We start from the raw sequence: 22,689 nt of genomic DNA, 5'->3' as shown, positions 1-22,689 counted from the left end.
TAGTTAAATGTACGAAAAAGTCCCAAAAAAATATTTAAAAAAAACCTAATAAACTGTGAAATCTATTTTTATATATAAATTTATCTTTTTTTTTTTTGAATAATGTGTCATATTAAATGTGTTCACTGTTGTTTTAAAAACTAAAAAATGCACTTTCATATAAAAAAAATGACTAAGCTTGAAGCCCCCTTCCGATAAATTTGAAATGTGTATAAAAATGAATTAATTGCCATGACTTATTCTGATCCAAATTAATAAGAAATTCATATTCGTAGCAGCAAAATATTGAGCTTATTTTGTGGAGAGTTTCAAAAAATGTTAAACCAGAAAAAAACTGATTCGTTAAAGCTCTCATTCAATCGGAATTAAATAAAATCTTTTCAATTTTTAGAGTTTAGTTTAAACGCTTAGAGTAGTTTCCATGAAACACTTGCTAGAATGAGTTAACTACTTTTATCTAAAAACTCTAATCAGTCTGGAAAAACAACTTGATTATTTAATTGTTTATTATTTTATCTTTATTTATCCATACATACATATGCATATCTCTGGTTTTTACAAGCTAATTTAAATATTTATGGACTGTTAATCGGAGAACGCATCATGGAGCCAAATATTCCCGTGGTCGCAGCTGATCTTGTTCGCGTTTGCGGATGCGCCTTTTAATTACGATAAGTGTAAAGCTAAAATTTACAAGTTAAACTAACTAAACTCGTATTTCGGGCATTTCGAAATCGCTAGAAATTTTTAGTTTTTGGAGCTCTTCTAAATTGGTTCTTCATCCTTAGGGTGTTCCTCGCCTTCTGTCTCACTCTCTCTCTATTTACACAAGTCACAAATTGTTTAACAAAAAATGTGTGTTTTTTTTTAGATTACTTAACCACTACATACAACATGGCGGCTATTGCGATTTTAACAAATTTTCTGATCTTGCGCCGATTTAAGAAAATTATATACTCTCCATTATATTTAATCTGTTCGATTCTGGTCGGATTGTTACTTATGAACTCTCTTTTTTACTGACACTGAGTTTTTCTTTTCCATTTCTTTCCATTAAATATTTACAAGAATCTGTCTTTAAACTAGTGGTTTTTGGAGGGCATTGCGATTCAGTTACAGATCTGCAAAGAGAAGGTATTAGATCAGGCAACTGGAGGTCTGGAATTCACTTACTCATAGTCTCCTGTTGGATCTCCACCTTGTAAGAGGGGTTATCGTAGGCGGCATCGCTTTTGCGGGGAGGAGTGATGGAGGCAGTCTGGTGCACTCGCCTTCTGGTGATGATCAGGAGCAGGGCCAGTGTGGACATGATGGCCAGGGCGGCGATCACGGAAACCACCACCAGGGGACCGTAGTAGTCGCCTACGGGTTGGTCGGTGCCCGCGGTTAGGAGTTTTCCTGGATAATCACAAAGATCATGTCAAAATTTTGGTTTCAAAAAAGGATTTTCAAATAAATAAAGAACTAATCTATTGAAAAATTCGATTCTATTAGAAATATCTGCAAAGCCTTTACCAAATAACTTAAATCCCCGCCATATCCTTTCAAAAAATTCACAGACTTGAAAGAGAAAAGTTAAGCTTCTTAAGATTTCCCACCAAAAGGCATCATCCCACCCCCTTACCAGTCTTTCCGGGAGTGGCGGGGCCACCTGGCTTCGTGATGAAGTTCACCACATTGCTCTTCTTGGTGTTGCCATTTGTGAGGTACATCTCCAGCCAGAGCCGGTACTTGGTGCCCGGCTTCAGGTCCATGATCAGAGTGCCCGTGGTGCTGTCCCGCTTGGCCACCTTGAAGACACTGGAGTCCTCCTTGCCAGCGTCGCTCTGGTAAATAGCCCGATAGATGTGCACAAACTTATCCTCCGGATAGGGAACTCCGTTCCACGAGATCTCCACACTCTGGGTCTTGACCTTTGTAACGTTCACGGTTACATCGAAGCCGTAAACATCGACCTTCGGGGCCGTTCGCACCTTGATCATGTGCCCGGCTCGCAGCTCAGCTCCGTGACCCGCCAGTGGAATGTAGTAGAGTCCGATCTCGTAACCAGTATCCGGTTGCAGATTCTGGATGGTGTAGCTAGTCAGAGTACGGTGAATCAGTGGCGAAGATGAGTAGATCATGCCAGTCAGTTCCTTGTAGCGCAACTGGACACCATCCACGTACTCCATTTGCTCATCGGGCAGCTTCTTCCAGGTCAGCTGCAGCCAGCTGGCGTTTGTTTCGCTAACCGTCAGCTCTGGATCCTCCACGTTCTTGAAAATGTCCTGGAAGTCGGGTCTGTAGTCCGTAAATGGTGGAGGCGGTGTAATTGTTCGCTCCGGTGGCGTCTTCACGGTATAAACACTGCTTGTGGGTTGCGAGTTCAGATCCCGGAGGATGAGAGTGATTTTCACCTTGTATAGGGAGTTGGGTTCCAATTGGGGCAGATCGAACTCCATCTGGGAGGTGGCAATGAGGTCCTCGGGAGGGGCAAAGATCTGCTGCTCCCAGGTGGAAGTGTCGTTGCTAGGACCGTTCGTATAACGCAGTTCCACTCGTCCATGGAGATTAACGTAGACCTGGGGTACCGTAAAAACGATGCGAATGGTTTTGGGATCGATGGCCTCCAGGGTGTGGACTTCAATGTCAGGCTGCAGGCTACTAACTCCTAGTTAAAACGATTAAAATAATATATATTAGTAAAGGTTAACTAATCTGCTAATACAGAATTGAGCAAAGAATGTTTATAAAAGAGAGATTTTAAAACCTTATCTCACGGGGATTACTCTTCTGTAAACATTCTTTGTTCATCTCTGTTTTAAATTTTTAGTTGAAGTTAGTGGATTTTTAGTTTTCCTATTAATATATTAATATTAATTAACGAATTTCATTTGGAAATCGCTCAGATTGCGGATTAGTGGCAAGCATGACAATGATGAATGATCTTTGGTGCGAAATGAGTGTGTATGGAGGTGTCTTTCGAATGTGTCTGAGTGTCTGTTGGAGGTTTATCTTGTAGGTGTGTGGTCTCAGTTAGTACAGTAGAACCCTGTCGCAGTGTATCTGTTGTGGTTGGTAGAGCTTGTAGAGCAGAGCAGACTATAGGATTTCGAAAAGGATTGTATTTGTGATTAGAATATTGTAATCAACCTGACTGCGGCGGCGATGGTGGTGGCTGTTTGGCCAGTTTGTCCTGATTCTGGTGCAAGCTGTGCTCACTGGCCTGAGTGGATAGTCCGGATGTGGTGCTCGAGCTGGGCAGGACTGTTTGCTGCTGCTGATGTTGCGTGGTAGCCGCATGCTGCTGCTGGTGGTGCAGAGTAGATGGAGGTACTCCCAGTCCAGGTATCACTGGATAACTCTCATAAGCCACTGGCTGTCCATCCACAATGGCAATGCCATGAGCTGGTGGGGGTGGCGGGACTCCACTGTGCACAATGGGCACATAGTGTCCTGGATGCTGGGGCTGTGATGCCAAAGATTGCTGCTGCTGTTGCTGCTGCTGGTGGGTAGGTCCTCCTGGAACACTTTGCTGCAGGTGTTGCAATATCTGCTCGATTCTCACTTGCGAGGGTAAATTGTGGTTGTCCTTTTGCGATTGCCCTGGATGACCAGGATGTCCTGGATGACCTGGCTGACCTGGATGACCAGGCTGATCGGCACCCAAAATATTAAACAAATCCGACTGACTAGTGGGCACTGGGGGCGGTTTTCCCTGAGGTGTTCCATTAGGATTAATGTCATAGGGCTCATAGGGATTGTAGTCCTCGTAGACGGGCTTGACAGGATTGTAGAAGCCGTAGGGTCCAAGGTGTTGCTGATGAGGATGTTGGTGGCTGAATGGGAAGGGCACAAACCCGCCATTTGGTGGCAGTGGTCCTTCTTGTTCCTCTGGGCGATCGCCATCGAATATTACATCGTTTTGATGCTGCTGCTGCTCCTGCTGATGATGTTGCTGCAGATGTTGCTGGTGTTGCTGCTGATGTTGCACCTTCTTGTGACCCTTTTCGGGCTTCTCCGGCTTCTCAAAGATGCCGAGGCCACCCAGAGACTTCGGTGGCTTGCCATCCAAAGTAGGATAGAATGCTCCAGTTGAGGACTTCTTGTCTTCGTCCTTTTTCATTGGCGGGACCTTGTTAGTTGTACTTGTCGCTACAGTTGTCGCTGTCGTTGTTGTTGCTGTTTCTGTTATCGGTTGCATGTTGGATGGTTGGGTTGTTTATTATTTACAAAATGCATAGCGTGAATAACAACATATTGAAATTGGTTGTGATGGGCGTAGAAAATAAAATAAAGTAAAACGAAATTAAATAGCATGTCAGCGCCATAAATACAAGGTGGGAAAAGAGTAGTACATAGAGAGATCAGATAGCAGAAGCGTAATAAATTAATTAATCAAACTAATAAACAAATGAAATTGAAATTGATTTTTCTTTCAATTTTTGACGAAATGTATGTGATGGCGGTTGAATGAAAAATGCTTTCTTAGCAATGGCATGCAAATAAAGAAAGGAGTATCGAGTTTTCATGCAATCTTCAATTACCATTTCCAGGGATCATGGATGCCGGCTGCTCCTCTTCCTTCTCTTCTCCGCCTGTCTTCGGGGTTTGTGGGGCACAAGTCCAGTGCTTGCAGCACTCATCATCGGGAATGGGCAGCAGGCGGGCCAAGGCCGGATGGCAGGGCAGATCCGCCGGGGGCAGAGCCGGAACCGGGGGACAGGCCGCCCTGCACTCCACGCGTCCATTTTCGCAGTAACAGTGTTGATCGCAGCCTGTTTTTTTTCGAATGTAAATGTATATGATGATGTTCCATGGAGGTGATTAAGCCAAATGAGCTCTTACCTGTCAGGTTGGCGGGAATCGGTGACCAGTTGTCGACTTGCACACCCTGGTAGGTGCAGGTGCCATTGTCCACACACCGCATGCTCTCCGGACAGCAGTTTGGTGGGATGGGCTTGAAGTCCGCCGGCACAGGCTCCCAGCGGATGCAGTGCGGATCCTGGACATCCAGGCCAAAGTTCGAGGGGCACTCCAGTTTGGCACAATGGATGCCCTGCTCGTTGCAGAGGCACAACTGATCACAGCCGTCGCGGAACTGCTGGCCCACCTCGTACTCTGAGCCCTTGAATGTGCAGGTCTGGGCAGCACCACCCGCATCCCGAGCCTGCTCCTGGAAGCCATAGATATTCTCCTGATGGGATGGCTCCTCTGGGTCTTCGTTGTTGTTGCTCTGCAGCACCGGCTGTTGCTGTTCGTGGTCATCCAAGGTGACATCGCACAATTCCAACTGGCAGCACACATCCTTCGGGTCCTTCACATACACACACTTGTCCGCACGCGTGTGATTTTTCTCCGGGCACCTGGGCCGGCAATCCATGATGCCACCGTCGGCACAATGACAGATCTGTTCGCAGCCGATCTCCAGACGTTCCCGGAACTTATAGACTCCTCCCATGTAGTGGCAATCGCTGCGTGGCTTGGGCGTGGCTACAATGTGGCGGGGGCGTGGCGTGGTGGGCAATGGGCGGGATGGACGTGAGGGAGCGGCGGATATGGGTACACGGTGGATATGGGAAGGCACAAAGAACACACGGCATGTTAAAGCTTGGATGTGTCAGGAATGCGATAAAAGCTACGACTACGGCAAAGCCACTAAAAGCTTCTCCCTATTAAAATTTAAATTAAACTCAACTCACCTTCGTCTTCGTTGGATGGTGGCGTGGTAGCAGCAACGTCTTCCTGTTTTCCCACCATCGATGGTGCGGCACCCTCCAATGTTACCACCGTGGGCTCCAGCGGCGGATCGTTGCACTCCATCACCCGACAGCATGAGTCCTCCTCCACCTCGCGCTCCCGGCAATTGGGATTGGCCATGCTGCGCTGGCTGCCACGCGGATAACTTAATCCCTTGCAACGCGGCTCGCACATCCAGTCGCCACGGTTGCAAGTGCAACGTTCGTCACACTCACGATCCATCAACTCGCCGTGCTGAAAAAATTAAGGTTTCAATAAGTAAAAACATTGTATCTGGCATTAAATTTGCATACGGAGAAAATTTTATTAAAAATTTCTTAAACTACAGGTTAGACTTTATACTTTTAGATTATTATTTTTGAAAAATATATATTTTACTAAACCCTTAAGTCAATTATTCTGATAGCTTTCAATTTCCTTCCTCCCGCAGCAGGAAATTATGATCACGACTTTCACTATCTGTAAGCACCTACCTGTAAATCACCTTCAAAACCGCAGTTTGTACTCTCAGAACAATCTAAAATTGTATGGATAATGACTAAAGTTCGACCTACTGAGCCACTTTTATATTTTTTTTGTTTTTGTCAAAATATATTTCCTTCATTTTTGCTTAGTGAGAAAGCTATTTGCGGAAAAATTACGTCAATTTGCGGAGCTAACTAAACAAGTGACTGGAGAGTGACTTGGAGTGGAGTGGAATGAAGCTCATCAATCATCTGGCCTGTTGACTGAAGGCAATCATGGACTGAGATTTCCTGCTTGGTGCTCCAATAACCAAATATGTCATATTTTGATTCGACCCACGCCGTCTTTGAGAACTAAGGAAGTTCGTGGCCAAAGTCTTTTGTTTAACAGCAGTTTGTTTATTTTTTTAATTAAGCAAATTCTGAAGTCTTGGAATAGTTTTCCGAATCGCTTATGAGGTTCTCAGGTGCATAAATTCACGCCCCTTTGTTTGAAGTGGCCACGTTCTCTTCCATTCTTTAATCACACCTAATGAGCACAATTCTTGTGAACTTTTGAGCCTTGGTGGCCATAAAAATTACAACCTAAACGCCCCGTAAACCGCCCACTTTGGCACAATAAACTACTGAAAAGAAAAGCCGAAAAAAACACTTGGTAAACTGGGCAATTTATTTGATTATTTTTTTGTTGGCCATTTGGCTGCTCACTTGAAAAACATTTGTGGCATGCGGCTTGGCATGTTGCACGTGTCCACCGATCGATAGCAATTTATAAAAAAAAATGTATGTGGATGGAAAGAGGGCTGATGGAGTTGGAGAGGAGGGACGAATAGCCACCGACAACAATTCATTAAAAGTGAAAGCAAAAATTATTTCATATCGAAGCGAACCGCAAACTCGATTATGAAAACTACAACACAAACAATTTAAAAGATTAAGAAAATTCGATATTGAAAAAGTGTGAGAGCAACGATTACTGAATGATCTTTCAAAATCATATAATAGATAATTATTTTATTAAAAAGATCTTCTGCAGAATAAAATTAATTAGAAAGTTAGACACAATTTTATTTCTTTATTTTGTTTTTTTTTTTTTAATTATTTGAACCATTTATAATTACCATCCTCTTGCTAATAGTTAGAGTATGCTTAAATGAAAAGCCCAACGATCGTTTAATTAAAGCAATATCAACACCAGACTGCCTGGGCATCGCAGCAGAAAATGGGTTGGTCAGTAGTGCCAGCTGCAACACCACATACACAAACGCCTCTCTTTAAACATATATACAATGTATATATTTGACGACAAGAAACAGCCGATGGAAGCCAAGATATGGCCATTGTGGAACGAACATGACTGGGCGCCATTATTCGCGCCGCCCCGGCAAGATGGAGTGCAATGTTTGATGAACACGTCACAGTCGGACAGACGCACAAAAGCGTGCAGAAATTTATTGAAATTTTAAATTGCACGATGGGTGTTAATTATCGGAGGAGAGATAGGGCCATTCTACTATAATTTATGTATTTGTCTTGGGGCTTATCTTAAATGCCGGCAATTGTCACATTTTTATGATGATTGCTGGAAATTAGGAATTGTCTTGAGGGTGATTGGGCCACAAAGACGATGTCAACATCAATCATGGCCCAGCAATTTCTTGGTATTTTCCTTCACCGCCTTCTCTTTCCCGAACATTTTTTCACTCTTTTAATATTAAGGTGCGCAAAATATTTGCATAATTGCTGCTTGGGCGAGCAGCCGGGAAATGCTCGCCGAAAAATTTTGTCAATATTTCGGTTTTTTTTTTGGGACCGAGAGCAGCTGCAGGCTGGAAGCTGGAAACATTGAGCCGAAAAGTCTGACCGGTTTCATTATTATGAGCAGCAGCTCCAAAACTCGTTGGCATTATGCAATCCAGGTGACGACAAGGCAAATTGGAGTTGCGTGCCAGGAAGTGGGCAGGCCGACAGGGAGATGGAGGCGTCGGCCACCGCTTTCTCCCCTGTCAGGATCTAAGTCACATTCTACACTGATTTTGTCAAATAAATGGTGTGGGTTATTCAGATTGAGTTTTGGTTCGATTGCAAAAGGGTACTTTTTGCCTTAAAATTTTAAATTATTTGGACTGCTGATTTTGGTATGTTTCCGCAATGGGTTTGTAATTTAATATTAGTTTTTATTGTCAAATCTCTAAGGGATCTCCACCAAAATACCGCCTCCATCGAAGGCTATATCTTTGCCAATATTCATCCGATTCTTAAATGGATTGAACGAACGATTTGTAAATCGAATCTCTATCAATTGCCATTAAAATCTAGGAAAAAAATATTTTTTTGATTTTTCATTAAATTTTTTGGGGCATCCCCTTTGAAATGTGGTCATTGCATTGGAAGGTCAATATGGCCCCCAGCGAAGGCTGTATCTTTGTCAATATTCAACTGATTCTTGAACGGAATACCTTAAACGATTTGTAGATTGATTCTCTATCAATTTTCATCAAAATCTAGGAACGAAATATTTTTTAGATTTTTCATTAAATTTTCTGGGGCATCCCCTTTGAAATGTGGATATTGCATGAGAAGGTCAATATGGCTCACAGCGAAGGCTGTATCTTGATCGATTCCAATCCGATTCTGGAGCGGAATACCTTAAACGATTTGTAGATCGATTCTCTATTAATTTCTATCAAAATCTAGGAACAAAATATTTTTTAGATTTTTCATTTTTTCTTACCTTGTAGCTCCTGTTATTGGCAAGGCACTCCCGTTGCATGGTATCCCCGCTGGCAGTGATCTCCACGATTTTGGGCATTTCCGTTTCCGGTTGTGCAGTTGTAGTTGGCGACGTTGTTGTCGTAGTTGTGGTGGTGGTGCTGCTGCTACTCTCGTTCTGATCCTCCTCCATGTTCACATCACTGAGATCCATGATCTGCTCATGAGTCGCGTTGGAATTGTGATGCAGGAAGAGCTCAACATCGTCATTGCCACCCGCTGACCTTCCCTCTCCCGCAAAAGCCACAAATGGCGATGGTTCTGTGGTTGTGGTCGTCGTGGTGGTGATGGTGGTGCTGCTGCTGTCGGTGGTGCTACTTGTGGTTGTGTCGGCCTCGGTGGTGGAGCTGGATTCGGTCTCCTGCTGCCTGTGCTGTCCTTCAACGATGTTAATCACTGGGCCCGATTCGCTGTCCGGCATTATAGTGGTTGCCATTTCATTTTCGTTTTCTGGCTCATTCATATGCATGGCGCGTGCTCGCGATGTTGTTGCCCCACCAGACGTTGTTGCTGATGTTGTTGTCGTTGTCGTTGTTGACTCTGTTGCAGTTGAAGGCTCGGCAGTCGCCTTGTTCTCCTCGCTGACAACAATACCGGACTCTGAGGTGGTGGTGGTTGTTGTTGAGCTCGATTCCTCGGTGCTGGTCGAGAGCATTTGATAATCTTCGTGTTCGGCCAGGCGATCATGATTCTCGGACAGTATATGCACATGATAGGGATCTTCTTCGCGTTCATTCTGCTCTGTTGTTGTTGTTGTTGTTGTTGTTGTTGTTGTTGTTGTTGAAGTTGTTGTACTGCTGGATGTTGCTGGTGTTTCTGTAGAAGTTGCCGGAGTACCTGCAGTCGTTGCTGTTGTTGTCTCAACTTGTTTTTCACTTTCGCTTTCGCTATTCTCCTCGCTGTTGCTATTGCTGGCGGTTATAAGAGTAGCCGGATGCCGGAAATTATTCAGATCCTTGACCACATCGTCCTGTTCATTAGATATCTGATTCAGTTCGTTCTGCTGATCCTCCCGATCCAGCTTTAGTTGCTGATCCTTTAACATTTCGGTGGTGCTGTCGTCGCTATTCTCGGCGTGCTCATCCCGCAGGGGAATGTGCTGGATGTGACTCTGATCCGGCTCCGTGTGGGAGAAGATCAGTGGCTGCTCTGGAGGCGAAGTCTCCTGGCGGGGCGTTGTTGTTGGCTCCGTGGAGGTAATAGGTTCAATGCTCGTCGACCGCACACTGGACTCTTCGGGAATGCTGCTTGAAGGTGGTGGCAAGATGGTGGTTATCTCTAAAAAAAAAATGGAAAAATATGTATTATTAGTAAGCTTTATAGAATTCTTTTTTTAATTCTCCCACATTCATGAATCACCTGACTAAGGGGTAAATAAACTCAAAGGCTTTGTCCCACATTCACAGTTAGAGATCAACAAAAAATTCTTGCCCAATTCTAGCGGAAACCACGTAAATCGTATTGGAAATATCTCACGCGCCTCATCATCACCGCCATCGCCTTCCAACCGGCAGCATCATCCGCAATTCTCATTGGCAACGCCATCATTGAAACGTAATTTCTGTTTTCGGCTTTTTGTTTTTTTTTGAAGTTCTGTTTCTTTTTTTTGGTTTTCGGTTTTTGCCATAAAACAGCAATAGCAACAGCATCAATTCCGCAAAATCTGCAAGGCATTCATTAAGCCCTGTCTGCCCGGGTACAGAGTCTTCTGCCTGAATGGCTGAATCATCAGCCATAGGTCGGTCCGTTCTCGGAAGCCCGGGAGGACAAGCCCCGGCCAAAATATCAGGCAGGCCTCATCTTTAATGATATAATTTTTTTCTCGTTTTCTTTGTTATTTTCTTGGCTTGAAAAGCTCTTTTTTTTGGATGCTTAGGTCGAGCCGGCAACTTGTTGTTCTTTGTGATTTTCATTTCTTTTCTCTCTTATGTAATTACCCGGGCTTTGAGGGCATAGTTTGGGGGCCCATGTCTCACTCATGTCATAAATAAATGACGACCTTACTAAAGGTGGTCTTTAAGACTCGCCTTTTAAAACAGGCACAAAAACACTTGACTCGCCAATGAAGCCACCAGAGATTAAAGATCGTTCCTCTGCCCTGAACATTCAATTAAGATTTAATTCATTAATGAGAACTGGAACTTGATCGCTAATTGCTTCAGTTCAGAGTACATCCAATACGATGGGAAGAAGAACGAGCCTACGTTTCTGGCTCTTTCGTTTCAGATTTTTTAATTCGAAAATTAGTCAATCAATATCCATTTAGCTGGGACTTGATTATGTTTGATTGCCCGGGCTGTCAAAGAATTCAAAAAATTTCCATTTAAAATTTTCCAAGAGCATTTCATCGGTCTCATTTCAGTAATAACCATTAAATAGTTTAGCTGCAATTTTCGACGCACCCGAGCATTCGATCATTGCAGCTGAAATGGTAGACAGCCCTTCTTCTAGGTATTACAACAATAAACCACTGACTCATGGATGTCATGGAGGAGGTATCAGGGGCGTGGGGCCGGAGAATGGGCTAAAAAGCGACCCCATGGGGACGGCTTTTATCCAGCCAAGTCCTCAGCCTAGACAGGCCTGGAGGGAGTGTGGGTGGAGGGCTTTTGAAAAGGGTTTCCGAGCGGGGGGAGGGCAACTGTCATGCATGCGTGGTAATAGACATTAAAGCGGTCCGGGTCCGGGTCTCGGGTCTCGGCTTTTGGGTCCCTAGACCCTGAATCCCCCAGTGCAGACGCAACAGTTGTCGTCGCTTCAATAAAAAAAGGAAACTGAAATTTGCTTTGGTACACTCGACGCTCGGAGGCAGTCAGTCAGACAGTCAAAGACTCGAACAGAGTCTGAATCAGAATGAGAGTCAACATGCAACGGACGCCAATTTAGCGTTAAAAGTACAAAAATAAACAATTTTCTTCTTCGAATAAAGAATACTCTCTTTAAAGGTTTAAATCAATAATTTGTAAATATTTATTAGCAATGCCAACTTTATATATTTTCAAAAACAAATTTAATTTCCACATGTTTTTGTTTATTCTTCAGCCATTAAGATGATTAATTAGCTCCATGTAAGATAAATTTGTACATAGGCTGGTCATTAAAAAGTAGTAGAGCTTATAGGAAAGGAACCTAGCCGATTTCTATATGAAGAGAACACCTTTATATGTGTGTTTTTTATGTTTGGGCTGTTGCTTTTATTGTTGTGTCGGGACCAGAACCTAAGGTTACTGACATGAACCTTGAATTTGAGTTCGTTATGCTGCGGCTGGCAGCCTCCAGCTCCAGCAACTTCAGTTTAAACTCTAGATCCAGACCTAGGAGGACTGCCATTGCAATTGTTGTTGGGCTCTGTTCTTGGTTCTCGGATCTTGGCTTTTGCTGTCATGGTTAGTCGTTTATAATACGCGAACTGTTCGCGTTCGAGCCTCTTCTGGGGGCTCTCCCACTCTTTTGTTTTGTCTTTTTTTACTTGGCGCACAATTTGTCTTTTACTGTCATTGATTTTCATTTTTCACTGGCACTCGTTAAGCGAACCCGGCTGGCTCTTCTTCAATTTATGTATTACAAATATACAAATATATATATATATATGTATACCACTCCAGCTTGGGGTAAAGATAGGACTTGTTTGGTGGTCTGTCTTTCCGTTATGCAAGTTCTTGCTTTGTGTTTTTATCCCCTTCTGTGAGTGCATTCAAAAGACTCAGACAACGAACTTGAGTTTCTGTATCTGCTTCAGTGCCTTGGCCATGCAAAATGTGTTTTTGGTTTAGCAGAGTTTATGACTCAGTCCCTAAGCCGGTCAGTCAGCTTGATTATGATATATACACACATATATGTATATATAAACGAATGCTAACCACCAGCACCACCACAAACAATCACCCGAAGACAGGCCACTTATGCAGAAATGCAAAAATGCTGTCCGGTAGTTCAAACTCATTTGCGGTTTTTCTAAGTCGCCGCACGTTCTGCGGCTCCACAAACAAATGAACAGACAGCTTGTCAAAGCGGTTGGAAGCTAGGGTTAACATTCGAGGGGGCGTTACTAGAGGCACGGAGGAGACCATAGGTGATGTGCTTAGAATTGACAAGCTGCCGTGAAGCGTTGCATGCAAACCGGATGTCTTTGTTAGGCCGAATAGTACTTGTTCTGGGCCGAGGATGGGCACCACCGATCTCCACATGATAATGGTTTGAAATGTTTGCTAAATGGCTGGAAAAACGAGCTTCTTGCTCAATTAATCTTCATAAAGGCATGTTTCTTGAACGATATGCATATAATTTATTGTGAAGAACGGGTATTTATTTAAATTATTGATTCTATTCTAGTAGAATATAAAAAAAAGTGATGTCATTTGAGAAATTTTCTATAAATTTTAAATTCTCAAAGCATATGAACAATTTTATTTATTTCGGATTGCATTCACTTCATTCATTCTATTCTATATTGTTCTATTTGCTCTAAACTTCAAAAAAGCATAGAACCACTTGAAAATAAAATGATGTAATTTTTTCTAATGTCTATTTTCCGCTATTAATCACTTCATTTCAACAGAGAAACCTTACACTTGACCCAGAAACATTACAAAGCCAATAGATTACCTTTTCCGCTAAGCACATCCATTTAGAAATTCTTTCTCCCCATTTCCGTATCTAGAAATTGGTCGCAGAGTGTATGGGAGCCTTTGACGCAACCAACCGGAAGCAGATCTTCGTAATGAACACTCCATGACCACTCCATGCCCACGCCCCTGATTGCCTCCACCCACCCGACACCCCCGCTCGCTGTCGCACTGCTTACCCACCTTGCACCGCTCTATTGGCCGGGTTTTGTAATGCGCAAAAAGTGTCAACATAATAAAACGGGGACTACCGATCGGAAAGAAGGAAACCGAGAGGGGAAAGGTTTGACCATTTTGGGTTTTGGGCAATGTAACGGTCATGCCTGAGAGTGTGCCATGAATCCAAAACATTGGTCACATACATATATGCAGCTACTTTTATACCTTCTCGAATATTCAACCGTATTATGCAGCTGTTGGCGGTGGTCCGGTTTTAACTTTGAATTATAAACAAAATTCGAATTGATTACGCAATTTATGATGTTGCTTGCATTCGAATTCGTCCGCTTCTCTTTGGGTGTTAATTTAGATTATAGTTTTGCTTTTAATTAAAGCCAGATTTTGGAGGCTTTTCCTATTGTGCGTATTTGTTTTAGAAATTTGCTGATGTTAATGAAATTGTCCGGCCTTTGTCCGCAGAGCTGATAATTCACAAAAGGTTAATATGGAAATTTGTGAAACGAAGTGTTAAATTTCAATGTTACGTTGACTTTTTCATCTTTTTGTCGACGGAAACACATCAAAGAAGTGAATCCGATTTGTTTCCTGTTCTTTTTTCGGTTTCTGTCATAAGACATCATCAGAAAAGAAACGTTTAAAGTACACAGTTTTATCACTTCATCTTACTTATCAATTCATCTCAATTGCAGTTAACTGAGTTCGCTTCCAACCCAAATAGTTCTTGGCATTTTATCGGCCTTTCTATCTGGCTAATGACATAAAAATGAACTTAGACCGTGGAAGGAAAGGAAAACAAAGAACTCTCATACACAAACAAATGTCCGGTGGGTCAGTCAGGTATGTAAGAGTATCTCCGATAGGGTCAGATTCCTCATCGCCATAAAAAACGCCAGAAACAACAATATCATTAGCCAGCTAAAAGTGGAAGACGACTCAAACTGTTCGGCAATAAAGCAAAATTATTTCCCAACCAGTATTTGACCTTTTTCAACTCGAAAGTTCATGTGCATCCCACAACAACAAAAATGCAGTTGGATCGCTGTGGACGAGGGGGGATATATATATTTATTTTCAAAGATAGGGGGGATCCGCATCTAATGCTTTAAACAAGACACGTTTCGAATGCTGCTAAGAGCGCGTGTCATTGTCCATTTGGAGTTCGAGCTGAAGGAGCTAAAGACAAAGACCTCTGGCAGAAATATAAACAACAATATGACTAAACACAAACGCCACTTAACTTGTGTAGTTGCAGCTCTAGTTGTATCTGTATCTGATCTCAGCGGAATGACACCACACACTGTTAGCCAAGTGAATGCGAGTTGCTTGGCCGGCCATGAAATCGAATTGGAAGTGGAGTTTGGTTTGGAATTGGAGCTACAAAGCCATGTGAGCGGTTTTGTTTTTCATTGCGGGCTGGCTGACTTGTAACTTGTGGCAAAGTGCGTCCAAATTGAAGGTCAATTGAATGGCACAAGCTGGCAAAACCAACAACGGACATGAAGATACATAAGAGGATAAGCATGTGTGAATTTTAATTTAACAGAAGAAGTATTTTACAACGTAAACCAGCTTCTCAGAAATTTGAGGAATATTATTTATGTAAATATGGAGTTTTCTTCCGCATTTATGCAACACTAATCCCCCTCTTATTTAATCTTTGAGCTCACCTAACAGTAGAAATTATTCATAACAGGTAATTAAAATAATTTCCATTCTTTTATTTGCAGCTACCCCTCTAAGCTGGAACTTCCTGTCCACGTTCTCTTACTCTCGGCACCGTTCAATGACACAGATAATTGGCTCAGTGTACCCCAGCACTCATACTTAGTTGGCCAGGCCACTAAGTATTCGCAATTAAAATGCATTAATTAGCCGCACATTGCCTTTCTGTGCTACATTTTTTTCCCAATGCATGTGAGAAGAAAAAAGAAACGACGTGAAAAATTATCTAATTGAAAAAATTCAAGACAGCCAGACCGCAAGACTTAGACCGGAGAAGGAGGAGTAGGAATTGCATGATACTGGTACTCTAAGTGGAATTGATGCCATTGCTTAATGCATATTTGAAAACTAGTTACAATTAGACTTAATTTTGCGAACTTATTTATGTATTTTGATTTGCGCCCCTGACACACATAGATCGGATTGAGATCAGTCGCGGGCCAGGCCGGGTTTTCACTTGCTCAACCCGTTTGGTTCTGTTTGAAAAGTGTGTGGTTTGTGGAGAAAGCCTACAGCGAGGCGACACCGTGAAAATCCCACTCAAAGTTCAAAGCCCAATAGAGACATTTTCGACACTAGAGTTCCAAACATCTATAAAGCCATATTTATGGCCAAAATGTTAATTGTGTCTGTCTGCACTTTCACGCATCCCCCGCTCTCCATTATGTTTCGCCTATGGGATGCTGTTTTGAGTTTCAATGTAAAAAAGCTATAATAGTAACAAAATAGAAAAAAAGCAACCTACCGGCTAGCGGCGAACAATTAACAATCGCTTCGTGTTGTTGTGTTTGTCACTCCACACTCATAACACTTAATGTATTTTTCAAACTCTTACCTTGCTAGATTGTTGAAAAGCGCTTTTTTTGTAAGCTACTTTTACTTATCGGTTCATTATAGCGGTCGCTTGAAATTCGCCAGCTAATCGAGCATGAACCCCAAAGCGAAAGGTAAAGCATAGTTCATGTCGCATATCACGCACCAAATTGCCACACCCTCCTTATACATATGTACGAATATCTCCTGGCATATTTCTCACACTCGACTGGAACTTTTATCCTTGAAAAAATTCACAAACAAAAGTTTTGTCTGCCTGCCTTTTTCTGAAGAATTTTTCGATTACGCAGACAAACAAATATGAAAAATACAGAAAAATAAACAAGAAGCGAAAGAGACAAGGGCGGTAGGGGTCAGAGGGCTGTGAAGATGAAGCTCGCATGGGCGCAGCAAACAAAAGACTCAGGCAACGAACTTGGCTTGGGTATATTCCATTCAGAAAAACTTGATGTTTTCGCATAAATGTTAACTTGTCATCCCCCGCATCAAAAATAACAAGAAAAAACCTTCTCATAGTCCAGATGATGGGGAATATTTTCACTACCAAAAAATCACGATAAACGTGCAAGAAATATGTAAATTTCACTTTGCTATGATTTGTAAAAATAATAAACAATCAACGAGTCCACATAATAACAGGTCACTCGTCACTTTTTATTATTATTATTATTTTTTTTTTTATTATAATTTTTTCATCAACTCTTTTGTTGCTGTAGATTTTCCCTTGAAGAAAGTGAGTCGAGACCTGTTGGTCCGTTAATTGAGGTCGTTACTGTGGACTTTTTTCGTTCATATCATTTACGTTATTGAAGTTTATAGATTTCGTGATGCGTATTATTGGGCAAGAGACCTTCTATAAATATTTATTTATTTTTGGCAAGCCATTTTAAGTGCAGTCCCTGAGTTGCAATGCCAACGCATTGAAAATTGCTCAATAGGATTTCTTCTGCATTTTTTCTGTCGTTTTTTCTGTTTCTTTTTTGTATATCAAGGCCATAATTTAGCACTCAATTGGGTGCTGCAAAACAGAAAATTAACATAAATGATTTATGTACTCGACTTTCAAGTACAACTGCCACCGCGGTGGTGGTGTGCAATTTTCCAACTCATTAGTGTTAGTTTGTTAAATTTTTTCCTCGCTTTGCAAACAATTTGCTAGCCCCTAAGTGTTTCTTTTGGCTTTGGGTTTTCCACAAAACAAGTTCACCGTCAAGCGGTAAAAATAGTTGGTAATTATGGGATATTTCATGATCATTGGGGTTGACGTTTTATTGAAAAGAAATTTATAGATCAACAATAGCATTTTATTTCCATTTATAATCCTTTTATATATATGTTACGGTATCTATTTTTACTATAGATTATTTTTCTCCAGACTTGACTGACAGTTTGCGGCAAAGTTGAAGACTTGTTTCAGTTGCTACAACTATATTTGAAACCAGTTTATCAACTGTGTAAAGTCTTGCCCAATTATTGATTTGTAAGTGCTTGTATTTGTTTTAATTATATAATCTAAATCATTAATCCCCTTGCTGCCCACTCACTGGCTAATTAATTAAGCCCCAACCAATTCCTATTTCAAAATTCCAGGTATTTCATCTAATCAGGTGTGATGTCTTCACAAAACAGGTGGGTGTTTCATTTATCAAACCCATCCAATGACTAATTGCCATTTATTTTTCTTTGCTAATTTTCTGTGTACATCTCTTTTTTATTTTTTGTTTAAATTAGCCCCCGCGAGAAGACACTCCATGTTGGCGTACAAATGCCAACTCCCTAAATTACCCAAATCTGACACAAAGTGGCTTGTGGTACGTAGGTTAAGGGCATGAGTCATGACTGCTGGGTGCTTTGCATTTAAATTGAGTAATTTGTGAAGGTTTACCGTACCATCAATCCAATGTTTGTTGTCAAAACTCATTAACTTCGCCGAGGCATTTGGGGCGGCCCAAAAAAAGGCCAGTTCCCTCATTGTTGAAGTGTATTACCATTTTCTTGAGCCAACAATCTGGACTGAATTGATCTGGGCTGTGTGTGGCCTATGCCAGACCTTACTTTATCAAGTCATCAATGGACCAACCAGATGAAAAAGTACAAAACCACCACAACAAAGAAACACAATAACAAAATTCAGTTTTAACGTGCTTTGATGTGCATCTGACATTAAACCTAAAACAACGTTGAAGCCAATTATAAAACTGTTATTGCCAAGAACTCGACAATTAAACCGGCAACCTAATTTTTCAAAACTCGATTGGCTTTGACAAACGCCGAGCAATAAAACCTTTCACTTTTGTACCAAAGAAGTAGTTTAAAAAAGATGAAAGTTCATCATTCGACTGATGATCCCAAACATGTCTGAATGTTCTAAATAAATTAAAACCAAGTTCCCCATTAAATAACAATTTTCTCCTGGATGAAATTCTATAATAATTATCTAGCCTAAGGAAGCTTTTCTTTTGATTTGGCCTAAGGTCTAACGATTTTCACATTTTCACTTTGATATACCGCACAATTAACTAAGTAATTCAACAGGAAACGACTCGTATCTTTGAATATTCTTTCGCTCATTAATAAACCCGAAAAATTTCTTTTGTCCGCTCCATTTAACCGAATCGGAAAATAATTACGGAGAAATGGCTTACAAATCGAAACGAAATCGGGGAAAAAGGGCGGCCCAGAAGTCACGCACCGGCTCGGCGTTAATTGGTATCTCAGAGAACCAAATTTGATTACGGCCCAGAGCCAAGGTGGGGCGAGATTAAGGTGTCTGGAGAAGTGCTCCAGACCCGAGATGAGATGCATTATTCAGTGGCGTCAAAGGGGGCTTTAAGTGGGTACACTTTTATAAAAAAATTTATTCAATTTTCATTTTTTTATTTTTGAAATATATATATTTTTTAGATACTGAAAGAAGCAAATCAGACTTCTCCTATTGTTAGACAATAAACCTATAAATTCGAAGTATTTTGAATAGCGTTGTTTTTATTTACTTACTAATAATTTAGGTTTTATAAAAATAAACTTCTAAGAAGTATTATAAAGCCATCATGTTTTATAACAAATTGTGCATGTATCCACTACCTATGTAACGCCTAGGATAGAGTCTATATTAGTCTGATAAGGAGTCAGTTTCAGAATAAGATTTAAAATTTTGTTTTTCTTGAATCCTTTATGCCAAAAATTGTAGCAAATGAGACAAGATAATATTCTTAAAAGGCAATTAACGTTTTAAATATGATGGAAGCCCCTTAGTAAATCCTGCCTAAGCCACTGACCTCATCTAGTCGGGCGTCTAAGCGATTTACCGGCATCTATATAATTTTCATGGCTTTTGGCTTTTGAGACTCACCAGCTTCGGCCGCATTCGATTTGTTGGTAGCTTCAGTTGTTGTTGTCGTGGAAGTCGTTGAACTATCCGTTGCCTCAGTGGTGCTGCTGCTGTTGTTGTTGCTGATGTTGGTGCTTTGTTCTGAGGCAATTGTTGTTGTTACTGGCGATGCTGCGACTGGGGAGTCTGTTGTTGTATCCAACGCTGGCATTGTTGTTTCTGCTGCATCCTCGCCTGCAGGCGCAGACGCCGCATGCTCAATTTGAATGCCAAGCAGCAGAAATCCACAGAGAGTGGCCAAACACATTCTCCTCCAAGAGATCGTGGCTGGGTCGCCTCGGGCTTTTCTTCTTCTGCACGTCTGCATTTTGGTTAATTTTTCCGCTGTTGTTTTTTTTTGTTGTTGTTGTTTCTGTTTCCCTTCTTTTCGATTTTTTCTCACACGTTTGCACTTGTTATAGTTAATTTATAGTAATCTTCTATAAATATGGAATTAAATAAATTACATATGGGGTATAGGAAAGGTCTCGATAGCTCATTATTGACTTTGGTTCACTGGATTTGATTAAAGTTTCTCTTTTACTATTATTTATTTAGTTTGGTTTTTTTTTTTTGTTGGTTGTCTTTGCGGTGGTTGAAGTTCACACGACATTTGTTCGGCAGCGGTTTCAGTTATTTGTCATTGGTTTGGTAACCCCAAATGCTGTCATTTCCGTTGAAAGTCGGTTGAATAATGATCCCCCAAGTGTCAAGCGACTATAGTTTGTCGTCAATTTGTGGAGTGATTTGCTGGGTCAGTCGGTGAGTTACTTGGAAAGTTTAAATGAAATATCTGTTTTCAGGACAGCTCTACTAAGTATTATTTTTGCATATAATATTTGCTTGTTTATTTCTTGGCTTTCAAGTTGGAGTTATTTAGTCATTTAAATCATTTAGGTGATGTATGTGAAGCTTCTAAACTGATTTGTCTGAGAAAACTCCCCTAGTTTATAGCCGCTTATGCAAGTTCGTTTCCTAAGTCTTTCGATTTACTTTTTTTTCTTTGAAATTTCAAGACTTTGGAAATCGCTCTAGAGATTTACGATATGAAAATGCAACTTAGCATATTTAATTTAAATTTACAACTCCCGAACATGGCCCTAGAGCATCTCATACATAATTTGTAGTTTCTGGAACCGAAGCCGCTTCTCACCATTCAAACAAAAAACTAAAGTAGGCAAATAAACCAGCATAGAAAAAAAACAAAGGCAACAAATTGCCCTCTAGGAAAAAGACATACTAGTGCCATATTATATGCAAGGCAGTCGATGCGATGCTCATGCAATAGGCTATATTGCAACGACAGCAACAAAAACCTTAGACCCAAATTGCAATAGCGAAAATATTTGAACCGGTTCCGACGGCAGCAACAACAATTGCAACTGGAAACGGCTGCAGACCGCAGAATGCGCTCCACGGCCTTTTTGGCCAAGTTAGCTGAAAGACAATTAGACACCAGGCGGGTTCTAAACTCGAGCTAAACTCAGTTTTTTGTTCGACTTGGTTTTTCTTAATATTTATTTTATTTTGTTCATTTTTTTGTTTTTTTGGCAAATGATGTCATTGTAAAAGTTTTGTGCTATTTGCACTGACATTTCACATTTCACTCTCACTCCTTTTATGTAGAAATGGCAAATGGTCGAAAGCAAACAACTGAGCGAGACAGATGAAAAGAAAAGAGAAAGAGCGACCGCGGGGGATGGTTGGGGCAAGGAGAAAACTTGTTTTTGGTATTTTCAATGGAATGTTTTTGGTCGTGGTTCTCTTATTTTTCTGCCATGCTGCATGTTTCACTTCTTTGACTTTGGTGTTTGTTCAGTAGGAAAGCCGTCGATTTGCATATACCGTATCAAAACGGTAACACATACACACACACACACGCTAACGAGATTAGGATTTAAGATTAGCACCAACCCGGCAAAAGATATCTATTTTTTTTAATTTTTTCTCCTCTGTTATCTCTGGCCACGTTTGCGGACAACGCGGTTCTTCAAATACGATCGTTCAGACCGCTCCGTCTGAGGCACGACCAGCAACTGATCTCTCCGGCGGATTGGATCTTGGTTGGAATGGATCGTTCGGTGAATTCACCACGTCCAACAGGTAACTGGTTTACAGGCCACTACGCTCACTGTGTTGGGTTTCCACCACTCCGTCAGCTGAGCGCGCAACAGGTGAGAGAGCGGGAGCTCGGCTTGACATAATAGTTGAACGCTCTTGCACCCACACTCAGGTGTGTCTAGGCTGGTACGTATACTCTCCAGAAGTCGTTGGATCAGAAGCAAACGACCATGATGCATACACAAGACTCGACATTTTTTCTTTTTGGCCAAGACTTGCAATTGTCGATTCCTTGACAAGTGAACTCAGCGAACTATTCGAACTGTCCAATTGATTGGGCGGGGAAAAGGTACGACTCATTGAAAAACCCCAAGCCCGACCAGGCTGGCATTCATTGTTCCGATTACGCCCACGTTTTCGGTTTTCGGTCTCGGTTTCTGGCTTCTTCTACTTCTTTTTGTCTGGGTCGCTGAACGGGCCCAAAAGTCGAATAAGATTATAGCAGAAATACCTCGGATCACAGCCTCTTAACGGATCTTTGTACGATTTTCAAATAAAAGTCTTACCTTTTCTAAGACAGATTTTCAGATTTTCGATAACACCCATGTATTTGTAAATAAAATTCCCAAAAAATGACTCTTCATTTAAACCGTGCCTTAGACAGGGAGCAGGGGCAGGGACAGATAAAATCTGCAAAATACAACGAATTCCAATTTGTGAACCCACATAACCGACTACCCACAAAATCATCCGCAAGGCCTTATCTGCGGGGCTGCTCCCCGAAATATGAATTCCGCTGATCAACCGCCATCAAATGCCATCGATGCAAATATCAATCCAATGGCTTGGCCGGGAGACGCGCCCAGAAACCGTCAGCACACATCAATGGCTTGAGTTGGCCAACAACATCAGCCAAAAGAAA

At 41.6% G+C, this 22,689-nt stretch overlaps 1 protein-coding gene across 3 annotated transcripts; it reads right to left on the bottom strand.

Moving 5' to 3' along the window:
- Nucleotides 1-495: 495 nt before the first annotated feature.
- LOC6500442 (putative epidermal cell surface receptor) lies at nucleotides 496-21,778 on the bottom strand. Of its 3 annotated transcripts, XM_001953185.4 has the most exons (10): nucleotides 21,621-21,778; nucleotides 19,689-20,146; nucleotides 8,938-10,253; nucleotides 5,682-5,973; nucleotides 4,828-5,472; nucleotides 4,527-4,757; nucleotides 3,133-4,167; nucleotides 1,625-2,650; nucleotides 1,174-1,398; nucleotides 496-1,121 (listed from the first exon to the last, which is right to left on the bottom strand). In XM_001953185.4, the coding sequence occupies exons 2-10, from the start codon at nucleotides 20,032-20,034 to the stop codon at nucleotides 1,114-1,116; spliced, it is 5,124 nt and encodes a 1,707-aa protein (XP_001953220.1). In that variant the 5' UTR covers nucleotides 20,035-20,146; nucleotides 21,621-21,778; the 3' UTR covers nucleotides 496-1,113. The 3 variants fall into 3 exon arrangements, with proteins under 3 accessions (XP_001953220.1, XP_014766557.1, XP_032309165.1); XM_014911071.3 differs by lacking the exon at nucleotides 3,133-4,167 and having other exon boundaries at nucleotides 21,621-21,777; XM_032453274.2 differs by lacking the exons at nucleotides 3,133-4,167; nucleotides 4,527-4,757; nucleotides 4,828-5,472 and having other exon boundaries at nucleotides 21,621-21,777.
- Between the last annotated feature and the right edge of the window lie 911 nt (nucleotides 21,779-22,689).

Source organism: Drosophila ananassae, chromosome 2L (genome assembly GCF_017639315.1).
Source record: "Drosophila ananassae strain 14024-0371.13 chromosome 2L, ASM1763931v2, whole genome shotgun sequence".
Classification (NCBI taxonomy): domain Eukaryota; kingdom Metazoa; phylum Arthropoda; class Insecta; order Diptera; family Drosophilidae; genus Drosophila; species Drosophila ananassae.
The sequence above is the reverse complement of the archived record's forward strand: the minus strand, read 5'-3'. Positions and strand labels throughout refer to the sequence as shown.